At 38.3% G+C, this 14129-nt stretch overlaps 1 protein-coding gene across 1 annotated transcript in view; it reads left to right on the top strand.

Moving 5' to 3' along the window:
* Positions 1-14129, top strand: part of LOC126248520 (putative inactive tyrosine-protein kinase Wsck) — a 149669-nt gene that overhangs the window by 47040 nt on the left and 88500 nt on the right. Inside the window, exons 3-5 of the mRNA XM_049949573.1 lie at positions 2830-3132; positions 8737-8957; positions 13301-13502. Coding sequence (XP_049805530.1) covers positions 2830-3132; positions 8737-8957; positions 13301-13502 — 726 coding nt within the window. The remainder of the gene's footprint in view (positions 1-2829; positions 3133-8736; positions 8958-13300; positions 13503-14129) is intronic.

Consider the following 14129-nt stretch of genomic DNA (forward strand, 5'->3'; position numbering starts at 1 on the left):
CACTGGTATGTGAGATAGGAGGTCTGCTTGGCGTGTTGTGGCAAAGTTTGGTACCTGATATTGTATGTGTAGGCCAATAGAAGAAGGGCCCACTGCTGAAAGTGCCGCGCCATACTGATGGAGATAATAGCCATGGCATTGAACAATGACAGGAGCAGTTTGTGGTCTGTTGGTAGTGTGAAGCAGTGGCTGTAACATAATTTTGGAACTTTCTCACACGAAAGATGATAGCCACGCTTCTTTATCTGTTTGGCTATAATTGCGTTGTGATGTGGACAAAGTTTTGGACGCAAACACAATTGGCTGTTCGATACAGTTGACGATGTGGGTGAGAACTGCTCCCAGACTATAATCCGCTGTGTCCACTGCCAGCACCATGGGTATTGTGGATTGTAAGCCATTAAGCATGTTGGGGGCAGGAGTGATTGATTGAGAGTCAAGATGGGGGCAGGAGTGATTGATTAAGAGTCAAGAGAGCCTTGTCACAGTTTGCAGTCCATTCCCATTTGGCACTTGTGCGTAGTAGGCAATGTAGTGGTTCTGTGATGGCAGTTGCATGAGTGATAAAATGTCTGTAGTAGTTTAACTGTCCCAGGATGGATTTCAGCTGAGTTGTGTTCATTGGAATGGGCAGATGTTGAATGGAGTCAACATATTCTGATGTAGGATTGCCTGAGACCGTGAATAGGTATCCTAGATACATGACCTGGGAGACAAAAGACATGCACTTGTCTACGTGACATTTGAGGTTGGCCTCTTGTAGTACTGTGAAGAGGACCTCAAGATGGTTTGCTAATTCCTTGGCACCCTCGCTGGTGACTAGTATGTCATACAGATAGTTGACTACTTCGGGGAGTGGCTGAATTTGTTGCTTTAAACACCATTGAAATGTGATGGGAGCTCTAGCAATGCCAAATGGCAGATGATTGTAGTGAAATAGCCCAAAGATGGTGTTGACAACCAAAGTCACCTGGACGCCTCGCCCAAAGGGAGTTGTAAGTAGGCTTCCTTAAGCTTGATATTCTCTGTTGACCACTGGAGTGATGATGCCCACATCTTGGAGCAGGCATAATTCATCGCATAATTTGTCTTTCAGAACAAACAGCACATTGCAGGCTTTGCAGAAGCACGGGTGGCTGTGGAAAGGAGGTCAGTATGTGCCTCAAAGTTTGGAACTTGCGCTCCAGAACAGACATGAACTTTTCTGGGAGTCGTGTCATGTAAGACATTGTATTAACTGAGTGGATGGTAGGTTCTGCAATATGGATCTCGAGTTCGAGAACAGAGAATAAGACCATCTCCAGAAGGTTGACATGATGCAGTTTGTGTGCTACCTGAATCCATTTCTGAATGATGTGAGAGCGGTATGAGATTGTGGCCCGAAGCTGACCTTTGATATCGATGGTACCATTAATGTACCTCCACAGATGCTGACCCAGCAACTAGAGAGGTGGGGATCTCATAGTGGAGTATGTGGACCAGTCAGTGATGGCAGTCAAAGGTCCTGTGTCAATCTGAAATCTGACTGGATGTCCATTGACTTGAGGGAGAGATGCACGGGTCCGATTGTATGAGGCAATGTAGCCTGAACAAACTCAGTGGTTGGGTGGGAAGTGACATCACCCTCTGATTCACAGTTGATTTCTTCCCAGTTGTTACAGTCCACAGGCATTTTAGACATTGACTGGCAGACCTCTGTTTGATATTCCATCTTGCCACAGTCACTACACTTTTGCCGCCTGAACTGGTACTGTTGCCACTGATTGTGGGTAAAGCATTGACTAGGGGGCGGGTGTAGGGGCAACATGGGCAATCGGTTGGTTATAAGGTTGCATTTGGACTGGGTCTTGTTTCTGAATCAAGGTGCCTTGCATTTTGGTTATGAACATTGATGGGGAGGGTCTTGCAAGGCTGTCGTTGACTGCAGTGATTGTGTTCGAAGGCTGGGATGATAGTGAAGCGTGTTTCCAGAAGGGGATCCTTCCACTTGAGTAAGTTTGCCTGAAGACTGTTATCTGATGCATGGACAATAATCATGCCTCTGACCAACAATGCAGCATAAGACTGTTTATGATTGGGGTTGGCACATTGAAAACAGCAGTCTCTGGAGATGTCCTGCAGTTGGACGATCCATTACCACTTAAAGCTGTACTGAAGAACAGCTTCTGCCGAATGTCTGCTGGCTGTAGTGGACAATTTGGATGCTGAAAAGATGGGATTCCATGGTCCTTGGTGTGCGGCACATGCTGTGGTCAAAATCTGGGTTCGAATCCCAGTTCGACACAAAGTTTCATTGGCATTGTTCCATAATATGCTGATGATTGTCCATATCTGCAACTGTTAATACATTTCATGTATTAATGTAGTTTAATTTTATACTGGGAAACATACTGGCTAGGAACTGCAGATTTGGAATTATTCGACAGAAACAAAAAAGTGACCTTTAAATGTCCCGCACTCCCTGACCCCAACACTCACATCCCACCAGCCAGGATTTTTAGTAATTTGTTCATGAGACGCCCACCTAGCACGGTGCAAAAATTTGTGACTACACAATTTTTTTCCACTAATTTTCGTTTGTTGACTGGACTATTAGCCGTGTTAAGTCCTTACACTACTCATTCTCCTATAGGTCTCATGTAGCTTTCCTTAGGAATATGATTTATCTAGAACATCTTGTGTAACAAATGTTTTTGTCAGCTTTTTCAAGTTGGTCAAGTTAAGCCATTATTTCAATGTTAATATTTTTATACTTTCAAATTTCCTTACAAATGTACGTATAATGTATCTTATTATAGGAATATTTATCCTGAAATTCTATTTCTTTAGTTGCAGGTCCACCAAACACTCTACAGGTAATAAGTGTGTCAGACACAATGATTGAAGTTACTTGGACTCCACCTAAAGCTGCAAATGGTGAAATAAATAGCTACACTGTGACAGCAGCCCCCAATCACACTTATGCCAGAACCACTCCTGTACAAACAATTCTACTCACATATCAGAGCTCAGTTACAAGTGCCAATATTATTGGCCTGCATCCAGGAACGGAGTACCAAATATCAGTGTCTGCAATCACTGCGGCTGGGACAGGTGTTCCAAAAACACTTACTACCTATACACAAATTGGAGGTAACTTTATCAGTTAACAGAATTACTTACTTTCTCCATTAATATCCTTTTTTTCATTATTTGCCATTACATATTGTAGGAAGCTATTTAACCATAAAAAAAACCTTGGTTAGACATATATAATAAGAGCTACATATTCCATTGGGTATTAAAATGTAGAAACATTTTGTAGGCTTCAACCTGATTTTCTGGACTTCAATTTTATTTTTGATTTAATTTGAAGTTTATGACTATAGGAAGTTTCTGCAGGTACTACAGCGACTGTGTTGTTAACTTTGCTCATTCAGACTACATTTTCAAGGCTCTTAATGGGTCTTGATTTCTTTATTTCTTTTCTCATACCAAACAAGATGACAAGATTCTTAAACATATGGATGTAGGATGCATAATATTTAAATTCGAATTTCCATCTGATATAAGTTTGTAGGCTTCCATGGCAGTGTCATTTTAAGTAAACTATTTTTTGGTAATAGGTAATCTCATGGTAAAACATTAAAGCAAAATTATTTTATTCTAATTTCCACTATCCATTCTGGCATAGCTTGAAGCAAACAGTAAAATCTGGTAGCTACATGTTTTATTTTAATGAACTGAAATCATTCACATTAATGAAAACATCTGCTGGTGTGTTATTTGTAAAACATCACAAATTTTTATTTTATTTGGTGCGAGAGTAACATACTTAAGTGAATTAAAAGGGACAAAACAGTCTTTCATAAACAAAAACAAAACACATTGAATAGTTGCAAATTTGTATGCAGAGCTGACAGAGCTGAAATGTTACTTACTGTATTTGTGCATGTATATTTCATTTCATTATATTTTTTGTGGCACACTTTTTGCCAGTGTCTACCAGGGTGTGTTACCTAGGCACATGTGGATGGTGGAGATCGGTAACACATTGGACCAGAGTTCTGCTGCAGACGGCACTGGCATGTTCTTGACAGAGTTTTCTTTATATGGGGGTTGGGGGGGGGGTGTCTTCCCCATGTGATCTGGAAAACACACACATACACACACACACACACACACACACACACACACACACACACACACAAATCATCAACTTCGCTTTTGGTAGGCATTCTTTATCAGCGAGAATAAGTCTCTGTATATCTTGAAACGTGAGAGAGAGAGAGAGAGAGAGAGAGAGAGAGAGAGAGAGAGAGAGAGAGAGAGAGAGAGTGATTGAGTGATTGAGTGATTGGGAGGGGGAGGGGGGGGAAGTGAGTGAATTTTCTTGCAGTCTGTACTATTTTCCCAAATAGGCCACGAAAAGTACTGTACCAGTTTTAAGGTTAACGCATAGAGTGATCCATTGCTCCCATTACGTTAATGAATTCCCCGTGTCTTAACACATACGTTGATCAGTTGTTCCGTGGATGTTCAGTACAAGATTTTCAAGATTTCTTCAAATCGATTGAGTGAGAGTTCCTTTTCTGACTTTGATGATGTGAGTCACTAAAGTAGACCCCACCGTCCTCCTTCCAGTTCTCAAAATGATTCTAGAGTAGATTAAAAATATGCGCTGTACTAGGATTCAAACCTGAGACCTTTGCCTTTCATGGGAGAGTGCTGTACCAACTGAGCTAACCAAGTGCAACTTGTGACCTGCCCTCACAACTTTACGTGCACCAGTTCCTCATCTCCTGCCTTCCAACCATTAATCTGCCATGAAGTTTCAAATCGGTGCTCACTCTGCTGCAGAGTGAAAATTCATTCTGGAAATCAGAGTGTAGTTAGTACATCAAACAAGTCATGCAATAAGCATATATTCAGGCGGTGGTAGTATTGCATAGACAAGATATAAAAGGGCAGGCCTTTGGCGAAGCTGTTATTAGTGCTCAAATGATTCATGTGCAAAGGTTTCTGATGTGCTTAGGGCTACGCTATGGGCATTAACAGACTTCGAATGCAGTTGATAGTTGGAGCTATAGTCATGGGACTTTCCATTTTGGAAATCATTAGGGAATATAGTATTCAGAGATCCACAATGTCAAGAGTGTGTACCAAATTTCAGGCATTACTTCTCGCCATGGACAATGCAGTGGCCAATGGCCTTCACTTAATGACAGAGAGCAGCAGCGTTTGTATAGAGTTGTCAGTGCTAACATACAAGCAACACTGCATGAAATAACTGTGTAAATCAATGTAGGATGTACTGCAAATGTATCTGTCAGGACAGTGCAGTGAAATTTGACATTAATGGGCTATGGCAGCAGATGGCCAGCAAGAGTGCCTTTGCTAACAGCACGACATCGCCTGCAGCGCCTCTTCTGGGCTCATGACCACATTGGTTGGACCCTACAAGACTGGAAATGTGTGGCCTGGTCAGGTGAGTTCCAGTTTCAGTTTGTAAAAGCTGATGTTTGGGTTCAAGTGTGAACAGACCTCAGGAAGCCTTGGGCCCAGGTTGTCAACAAGGCCCGGTGCAAGCTGACGGTGGCTCCATAATAGTGAGAGCTGTGTTTACATGGATCATTGACTGGAAATGGTTATGTTTGGCTACTTGGAGACCATCTGCAGCCATTCAACGATGGAATTTTTATGGATGACAATGCTCGACGTCACCGGGCCACAGTTGTTCGCGATAAGTTTGAAGAACATTCTGGACAGTTCACGTAAATGATTTGTCCATCCAAATTGTGCACCATGAATCCCATTGAAAATTTATGGGACTTAATTGAGATATCAGTTTGTGCACAAAATCCTTCACTGGCAACACTATTCCTGATTCACAAGAAGGTGTTTTTGGTTTAATGTTGGGAATCTTGTTTGGAGTTTCTTTATTTTTTGGTCATAGTGAGTAGAAGAAAAAGTTGGACTCGTCCATTCATGAAATTTATGCTGTGGATTGGATTGAGCCTCTGTGAAGTTATGTGGAACACACAGCATTTTCTTAATTATGTTTTACTGTTCCAAACTCTGTCTTGGTTCTTCTGTTGCTAATATCTAACATCTGCATTTGGCTTATATATGATGTCAACAAAAATTTACATTTATGTTCACAGTTTCCACAGGAAGACAATGAAACTTTTACAGGAGTGAAAACACACTGTAATTTGCACAAGATGAGGAAGTATTTTACTGATGGATCATTATTGTATCTCAAAGACCCTATGATATGGAAATGATGTTGCTATCAGGAAATAGCTGAGACCTTTTTTTCCATAAGTGTAGAGATATTTCAAAGGTACTGCCAATTGTTAGTCTTAGAAGTTGTAGAGTTCTTTTGGAAGCAAAGCTGCTGCTTTTATTGGTGAGAATGCTTCTCCATTTCAGTAACATTTTGTGAGTCTCTGCATTTTTGTATACAAAACACCATTACAAAAATAAAAGTGCATGCTCCAACTTGTTCGTATATCTAATGAATGAACCCCTTGATTCACTATCTTTGAATCATATTGCTTTAAATTCCTTGAAGAATTTTATGCCATTGGCTTATGTCCATTCATTGAAATGACTTTGGATCCAAATGAGTGTAAGTTAACTTGTGGCAAATGTTCAATCCAGTGAATTCTGGGGAAGTAACTTGTCGATAAAAATTGTGGTTGATGATGTCATCTTTAAAAAGTACTCCAGTTTATTATATTAACTGTTTCTTATGCACTCTATGGCCTGAATAGCATCTGAAAATGCTCATATCTATTGGTTTTGTCAACTGGATTTGATAGTGAGCAGGCAACTGTTTTTTATGCCATGAATTCCTAGACATTGCCAGATCTTTTCATTTGGTTGACTACAACAGGTAGCAAATGCAATAAGTTTCGTTCCAGCTTGCTCTAACTGGTTAATTACTTGATTCAATATATGCAAGACTTCACCAGGAGTGGCGTTGCAACTTGTATACACAGCAATGGGTTGAATCTTGTCATGCAGCAGAGCAACAAACATTAATACCAGAGCATGATCTGCAAGGTCGTTATTACATTTGTCTGGAATATATTCCCATAAATTGATGAAACCATCAACTTTCAGTAAAGTGTTATTGAAATGTAGTTTTTCTTGGAGCTTAACTTCATCAAAACTCAGCATGCCTTTTTTTCATTTTGTTCTTCCTCTAAATAATTCTTACTTGCTTCCAAAGTGTTTGTGTTAGTTCCACATGAGCATTTGAGATCATTTACTATATTTTGGGGACTTGTTTCAGAAAGTTGTTGCAACAATCTGTACTTCAAACATCATCTGTGTCCTTTGGGCTACTTAATTTTAAGAGCACACTGCCCAGAAGAAACTCGTCATCATACCGCATTTCCTTGTAGTTTTCCAATTGGCATTTCTTTAACATAGCGTCAACTATGATTTCTTGTTTCTTACGGAGTTTACAGTGCTCTAGGACATTTGAATGAGACATCTTACGCTTTTCATCCCAGAGCTGCTTTTGCAGGAGATTTATTTCGACATTCACTGTTCTTAATTTATTAGGTAATTGCAAAGTATCCAGTTTCTTGCTCTTTGATATTGTTGTTACATAATTACTGCTCCGTCCTGTACTGCTCCGTTCCCTTCATTTTCCTTGACTGAAGAAATACTGGCAGACACCACAACTACATGTTGTTTACCGCTTTCTTTTTGAAGCTTCTCTTTTGCCAGTGTTTTACTGGTGATTTTATTTTGTGTAATATTTTCAGAGATATTTCAGTAAACTGGGAAATAAATGAGGAACCGCTCCTTGTTTAAGAGACCACCATTGTCAAGGAATTTCAACTTATTTATCAATTTTAAAAGTCTGCTGATGTTTTTCCTCATTGAAATGTGAATCGCATACAAAACTATTGATAGTCAGATCTCTGTCTTTACAAGGAATTGCTCTCATCCTTGAAAATTCTGCTTCACTTTTTGGAGACCTAAAAAGTATTTACTTTTAGTTCCTCTGCAGTTAAAATCTGCATGCTGTAAGCAGCCAGATCTGCACACCGTAATGAAAAATCTGGGCATTTTGTGTTCTTTTTCTGTAAATACGAGTAACTGTAATTTTTAACACCTGTTTATCATCACAGCCTTCAAATCTTCAGTGTTAACTCCCAACACCTTTTACATACTCACAAAATAAGTGTAGATAAAAGCAATAAACACCATCTGACTACACATGAACTTGAGTCTCAAGCGGCAGTGCTGCTCGTAGTTCGTGGGCATGCCACCTTTCCTACACTACCTGCATTACCGTGGATGGAGTCAGTACACTTTCTCTTCTACTCGCCATGTTTTGGTCTTAAATTTCTGAGCTGTTAGGAGACCATGCTAGAAATATGACCTTTTTTTTAACTCGTAACGAGATACCCTAAAAAATATTAGTCACAACTTAAAAGTAATCTTATTAACTGGGTACATAGACAAACAAGCTGTCAAATTTCACTGCATGTGTTCTTCTTCTTCTTCTTCTTGTTCTTGTGGCTCTGCACTTATTCATTAGAAGGACTCTTGCTATATCATTGCACATTTGCTTTAATGTTTTTGTCCATTGTATGTTATTTCTTTTTATGTTATTATAGTTCCCCTCCCTCTTCTTACTTTTTATTACATACTGGTACTGAATTAAATTGTTTCAGTATGTGAAATTCAAACCGCGGACAAGTGTAATATTTATTTTTTCTTTATTTACAGAGCCTAATGAACCAGATGTTCCAGAAATCATTAGCCGTCATAATGGTAGAATGAATGTTCGTCTGAGCCCTGCATTCAGTGAAAATGGTCCAATTTCAGCATACAGAATTATTGTTTTGGAAGGCAAGAATTTTGCATTTGATGAAAATTTGCTGAAATCGTATGAAGAAGCACAAAAAGATGGCAGTCCCTACTACATTGCAGCTGAACTAAAACCAGAGGTCAGCAAACAAAAACTGCAAACTCAGTCAGCATTGATAGTTCCTGTGGAGCATCTTCGTCTCATACTTACATCTGCCATTAAGATGCACAGTGGGTCAAATGTCACACTGGCTGCTGTTTTACAGATTACAGTATCCTCATTTTGCATTCACTACTGCACTGATACAGCTGTGCAACCATTTTCAACTGATTTTTTCAAATAATTATTAGGTGGAACATATTTAAAATACAAATATGAAACAGCCATTGGTTGTTTAGTCAAAAGAATGCAAAGGGGGCGTACTTGTATTACAATAAGGTACTCAGTGAATCTAAAAGTGTAGAAAGCTGTCCTAGTATGTCATAAAATTAAACACAAGTAAAGTAGAATTAATAATTGTCCCTATAACAAAGACAACCATCATTACCAGAATTTACTGTTCAAGAAACATTGTGTATGTCTTTAGGTAATGAAATAGCGTACCACTAAAGGGTGTAAGAGTGTACTGGACTGTGTTATACAGTGACACATTCTGGTCAACCAGTAACAGATAAATTTTAACTCAAGATATGCTGAGTTGTGTGCTTTGAACACTATTATAGTAATCTACAAAAGTAATATATTTCAATGTATGAATAAAGAGAAAATAATAATAATTATTGTTTCTTTATTCTGTGCCCAAGTTTCACAGGGAGATCATACAGACATAGCAATAACTGATAGTTTTTGTAATTGTTACAATATTTATTAAATATGATGACACTCTTTCTGACAGTTTTGTTTTGCATGGTGTATTATAATAAAATAAAATAGTAAAAAAATCAAGACAAACCTACACAAAAATTTTTGTCTTCCTCATTATAAACAATGACAATAAAGGAACCTCCAAATAAAAGGATGGTGAGTGATAATTGAACATGACAGTAACTTTTTACACAGTATACTGTTATAGATACAAGTCCATGCATAGTTTTCTTTCTTCCTCCATAACAAGAACAGCAATGAAAGATCCTGTGGATAAAACAATGGAAACCTAAAAGGACAGACACCTATGCAAAAATAGCTGGTAAATCTGCCAAGTATAAGACTGAAATCTTCCGAAACAGGGAGCTTTCAGCCCTCTTATGCAATTTTGACCTGACAGTGAATTTCTTTGTTTCTAAGTAGGGGGCAAGTGCACCAACAAATTAATTAGAAATTTTTGTGGATATAGGAGGGTGATTTTGTTGTAGTGCAGAAAAGTTGCTTTTGTACCATTCAGCCATTGAACTGCACAAAGTGTTTTGCCAGACCATTTTTTATCCTTTTCTGTCAGGTGCAGTGTGCTACCAGCAACTGAAATAGAACATTAGTTAAGCAGGCAAGCAGGTCCACACATTATCAGAAAGTCTGGAGAGTCTGTATTACCATGCCAACCAGTTGTTTTACAGGATACATCTTGTTACTGTTAGGTTGTTTATACCTGCGCCAATGAAACATTGCACTTGACATTTCGCATTATGTCAAGTTAAGTTGGCAACACTGTAACAGCGATGTTGCAACAGCAGCCGCTACACACGTAGCAGATGATACAGTTTTCTGTTCCATCTTGTAAATGTAAGCTGCTGAGCAGTAACAGTATATATAAGAATTCATTTTTGGATTGCTACCACAACAAATAAGCAACTGCATAATAATTTATATATAATCATAGCAAAGCATGTGCTTTTGATAATGGAGCAAAGAAATACAGAAAATAAGCATTTGATGATGACTGATATCTTGAAAACAATATGGTACATAGTTTACAGATAACTAACATCCGAAATTGTAACTTCTTGCTTTGGGCCTTATAATGATGATGATGGTGCAATAAATAACCAATATTCATAGCTTTTCAGCTTCATGATCGTCACCACAATCACAAATCACAGCCACAACAAATGCACCTTTTCTAACAGAACTTTGTATTCATGTAGCGCTAAATCCATACTTTTCAGCACAATTTTTAATAAAATTTTTCCACCCCTGAAAAGTTCACTTTCTTTTAATGGCAATATGAACTTTGCTGTTGTGGGATACTCTTTCCTGCTGTAGTAAGCATAAATATGCCTGTGAATTGGATCAGTCTTGAAAGGATCCAAGTTGGTGACAGGGTGAGGCTGCTTGTTCTTCTTTCACTAAAAATAAATTACCTGATCCAGACAGGTCTGAATTGTTAGAGCTCACATCTACATCTTTCAACTTTTGCAATACTACTGTCCTTGCACTAATTCCAAGAACTTTTGATGTTCGTCCCACAACTATATTGGCAGGAACTGATGACTGCCCATTAGTACTTGGGTGTCCTTTCTCCTGCTCGTAAGACTCAAGAGTTCTCGGTTGTAACTTCAGTGCCTTGCTCCTAGTGGCACGTCTTGATGCAAAGGATTCACTAAGCAAACAGAAGTTTTTTTTTGAGTATCAGAATTTTCTAAACCGCAGCGTAACAAAGCCCAACACAAAGCAAGCACACGGCAGAAGCGATATGCAGTGCATGTTGTTTATATTCCCACCAAACAAAGCCAACAACACATTAGCTTAGGCGTCACGACCATCACCAAATAACATGCCGGGTTTGGTTTACGCCCCATGCCTAGTATCTCTCGCTTCTCATTCTTCATTTGTCAACCTGTTTAACTGCCAACTTGAAATGCATACGTCAAGTGCAAAATTTCTGTGGCCTGGGGATACGTGGATTGTCACTGAAAAATGTGAAAACGGATTCGTGATCATCTTGAACTTTCAGCAAGTTATTCATAACTATCACATCTTACTTTATCTTTCCCTATAGATTTTTTTTTTTTTTTTTTTTTTTGTATTCAACATAATGAACTTCTTGGTGAATTATTCTCATTTTTATCAAGAGAGTTAGTGTAGCAGTGTTGTACACCAGAGAAATGACATTCAAATCCTCCTCTAACTACCCTTATTAAGTTTCCTAAGCCATTTGATGTGAATGCTGCTGTGATTCCTTCAATAGGCACTTCACAATTCCCTCTCACTCTCACCTAAACAAAGATACATATAGTACTGTTTCTCTAATGACCTCAATATCAATGAGGCATCCAAAGAAATGTGTCACCTTACAAACTAGTTTATAACTGCATGTAATTTTAGTCTGTTAGTGCTGAAGATTTTTTAAATCATGGATGTTGTCTGTCATATCACAGCTATGCGGTATTTCTTTACAAATGATTTCCACCTGTAATCTTCTCCTCTGGATGATTCACAATCCCATGTATTAAGGCGTGTGTCCACTAGCAGGTAAACTTCAGCTAGTTATTTGACATAGAGACACCACCAGCAAGTCAACATCCTCAAGTTTCGTCAACTTACGGAAGTAACATCTGCAAATTAATGGAAACAGTTACTCGCATCTTGTTGAAAGTACATGCAGAACTTGTCAGTTGCTGGAAATTTTTCTCAAACTTTGTTTTGTGTGGTTAGTACTGGTATGAAAACGTGTGTCAAAAAGGAGAATGGCACGAAGGCAGATTAACCAAAACAAACGTACCATGGGTACCCATAAACATATATAATTGACCACTGCCAACCAAGGGAGCAAAATGAATTTACTGATTATTTGGTTTTACCAAAACGGAAAATAGAATGGTAGTAGAGACATCTTTATATTTTAGCTGATTTTTGTAAAATCTTAATTACATTTATAATAAATGCTGTTTGCAAAAATCAAAGAGTAGTTAAAAGGTGATCTCTTGGTGATATGGTTTGCAGCATTTTTGTATTTTAATGTACAATAGACAAGAGATTTTCGAAAATTGCATACGACATTCTAAGAAAGTTTTTAATCTGAGACAAGTTCTCTAATTTTAGTTCATTCAGTAGTGTTTCTTGATAACTTAAATATGTACGCATCTGTATCGGTTTCTTCGTGCAAACATATCTTTCTTAATTTTTTGTTGTTGTGATTTTTGTTCAGTATAATACTGCAACAATGGTGCCAACTGCTCTGGGTTTTAAGCATGACACTGTAAACTTCCACTTGCCAGTGTCACGACGCAACTCTAGAGGAAACTTGTGGCAAGTTTCTGAAGTTAACTTGCCCTTGTGACTTTCAGAAGTAAACTTATGCAAGTTTTTGTTCTAATGTAAACACGTCAGCAAGTGCTTGCAGTAGTTACATGCACAAGTTACTTTCTAGTGGACATATGCCTTTAGAAATTGTCTCAATTTTTTTTTCACATTGATTGCCTACAGTGAACATTGGCATCGGAGCACGATTCTGTTCATTTTCCCAAAATATTTTAGGAAGAAGTAGAAATTTAATGAACCCTGCTGTATTATGTCATAATTTTCTTTAAATTACATCTTTATTTTTAGGAATTTAGAAGTGAATTCACTGTGGGAGACAACAAAACATATGGTGGATATTATAACCCACCTATCCCAGAGCTGGTGGATACTCATGTAAGCCTTGGTGTGCTGAGCACAGTAAATGATACAACTCGAGCATCTTATGCACGTGTAACACATGAGCAACACAATGGAATTCTGATCCTTAATGTAGAAGGTTCAGTTGCTGGTAAGATTCCTCTTTATTACTGTTGTCATTTAACTGCCAAGTCATGTGTTATTGTTATCCTGTGCTGTAATATTAATGTTTTTGTACGGTTGGTTCCTTGCATTTCCATTTGAATCTAATTGTAATGTTTCATAGCAAATACTACTTTTAATTATTCACAATTTTCCTGCTACTTACATGTTCCATAGGTCACTTGCGCAGCATATGGTAATGATATGGACTCAGTCAGCATAAAGGTTATTAACATTATTCATTTTTGTATATTGATGCCTGCTTCTTATAATTCACAGATTGGTATGTACATTAGGGTGGCAAAGGTGTGACTACAAAGGGCTGGGAGGAGAGACTTTGATTATATCTAAATGAAGATTAAATGAACCAATCAAGTTAGATCCCAATGTCTAGTCCAGCTGTTCATCTTGTGCAGCAATTAGAACCCATAAGGTAACTGTTTTGATTGATCACTTTGTGGGAAACTGCTCACTAGTGTGCACTGCGGACAGTGTAGTGTAGTGTGGGGGCTGATGTCTCAAACCCACAAGACTAGACTGATTGCTAAAAGACAATATTGACTGGAGACCTTATGGTTGTGCTTGCATATAATTAGCACTCAAACTGATTGTGCTG

The sequence above is a fragment of the Schistocerca nitens genome, chromosome 3 (assembly GCF_023898315.1).
Source record: "Schistocerca nitens isolate TAMUIC-IGC-003100 chromosome 3, iqSchNite1.1, whole genome shotgun sequence".
In the NCBI taxonomy this organism is placed as follows: Eukaryota; Metazoa; Arthropoda; class Insecta; order Orthoptera; family Acrididae; genus Schistocerca; species Schistocerca nitens.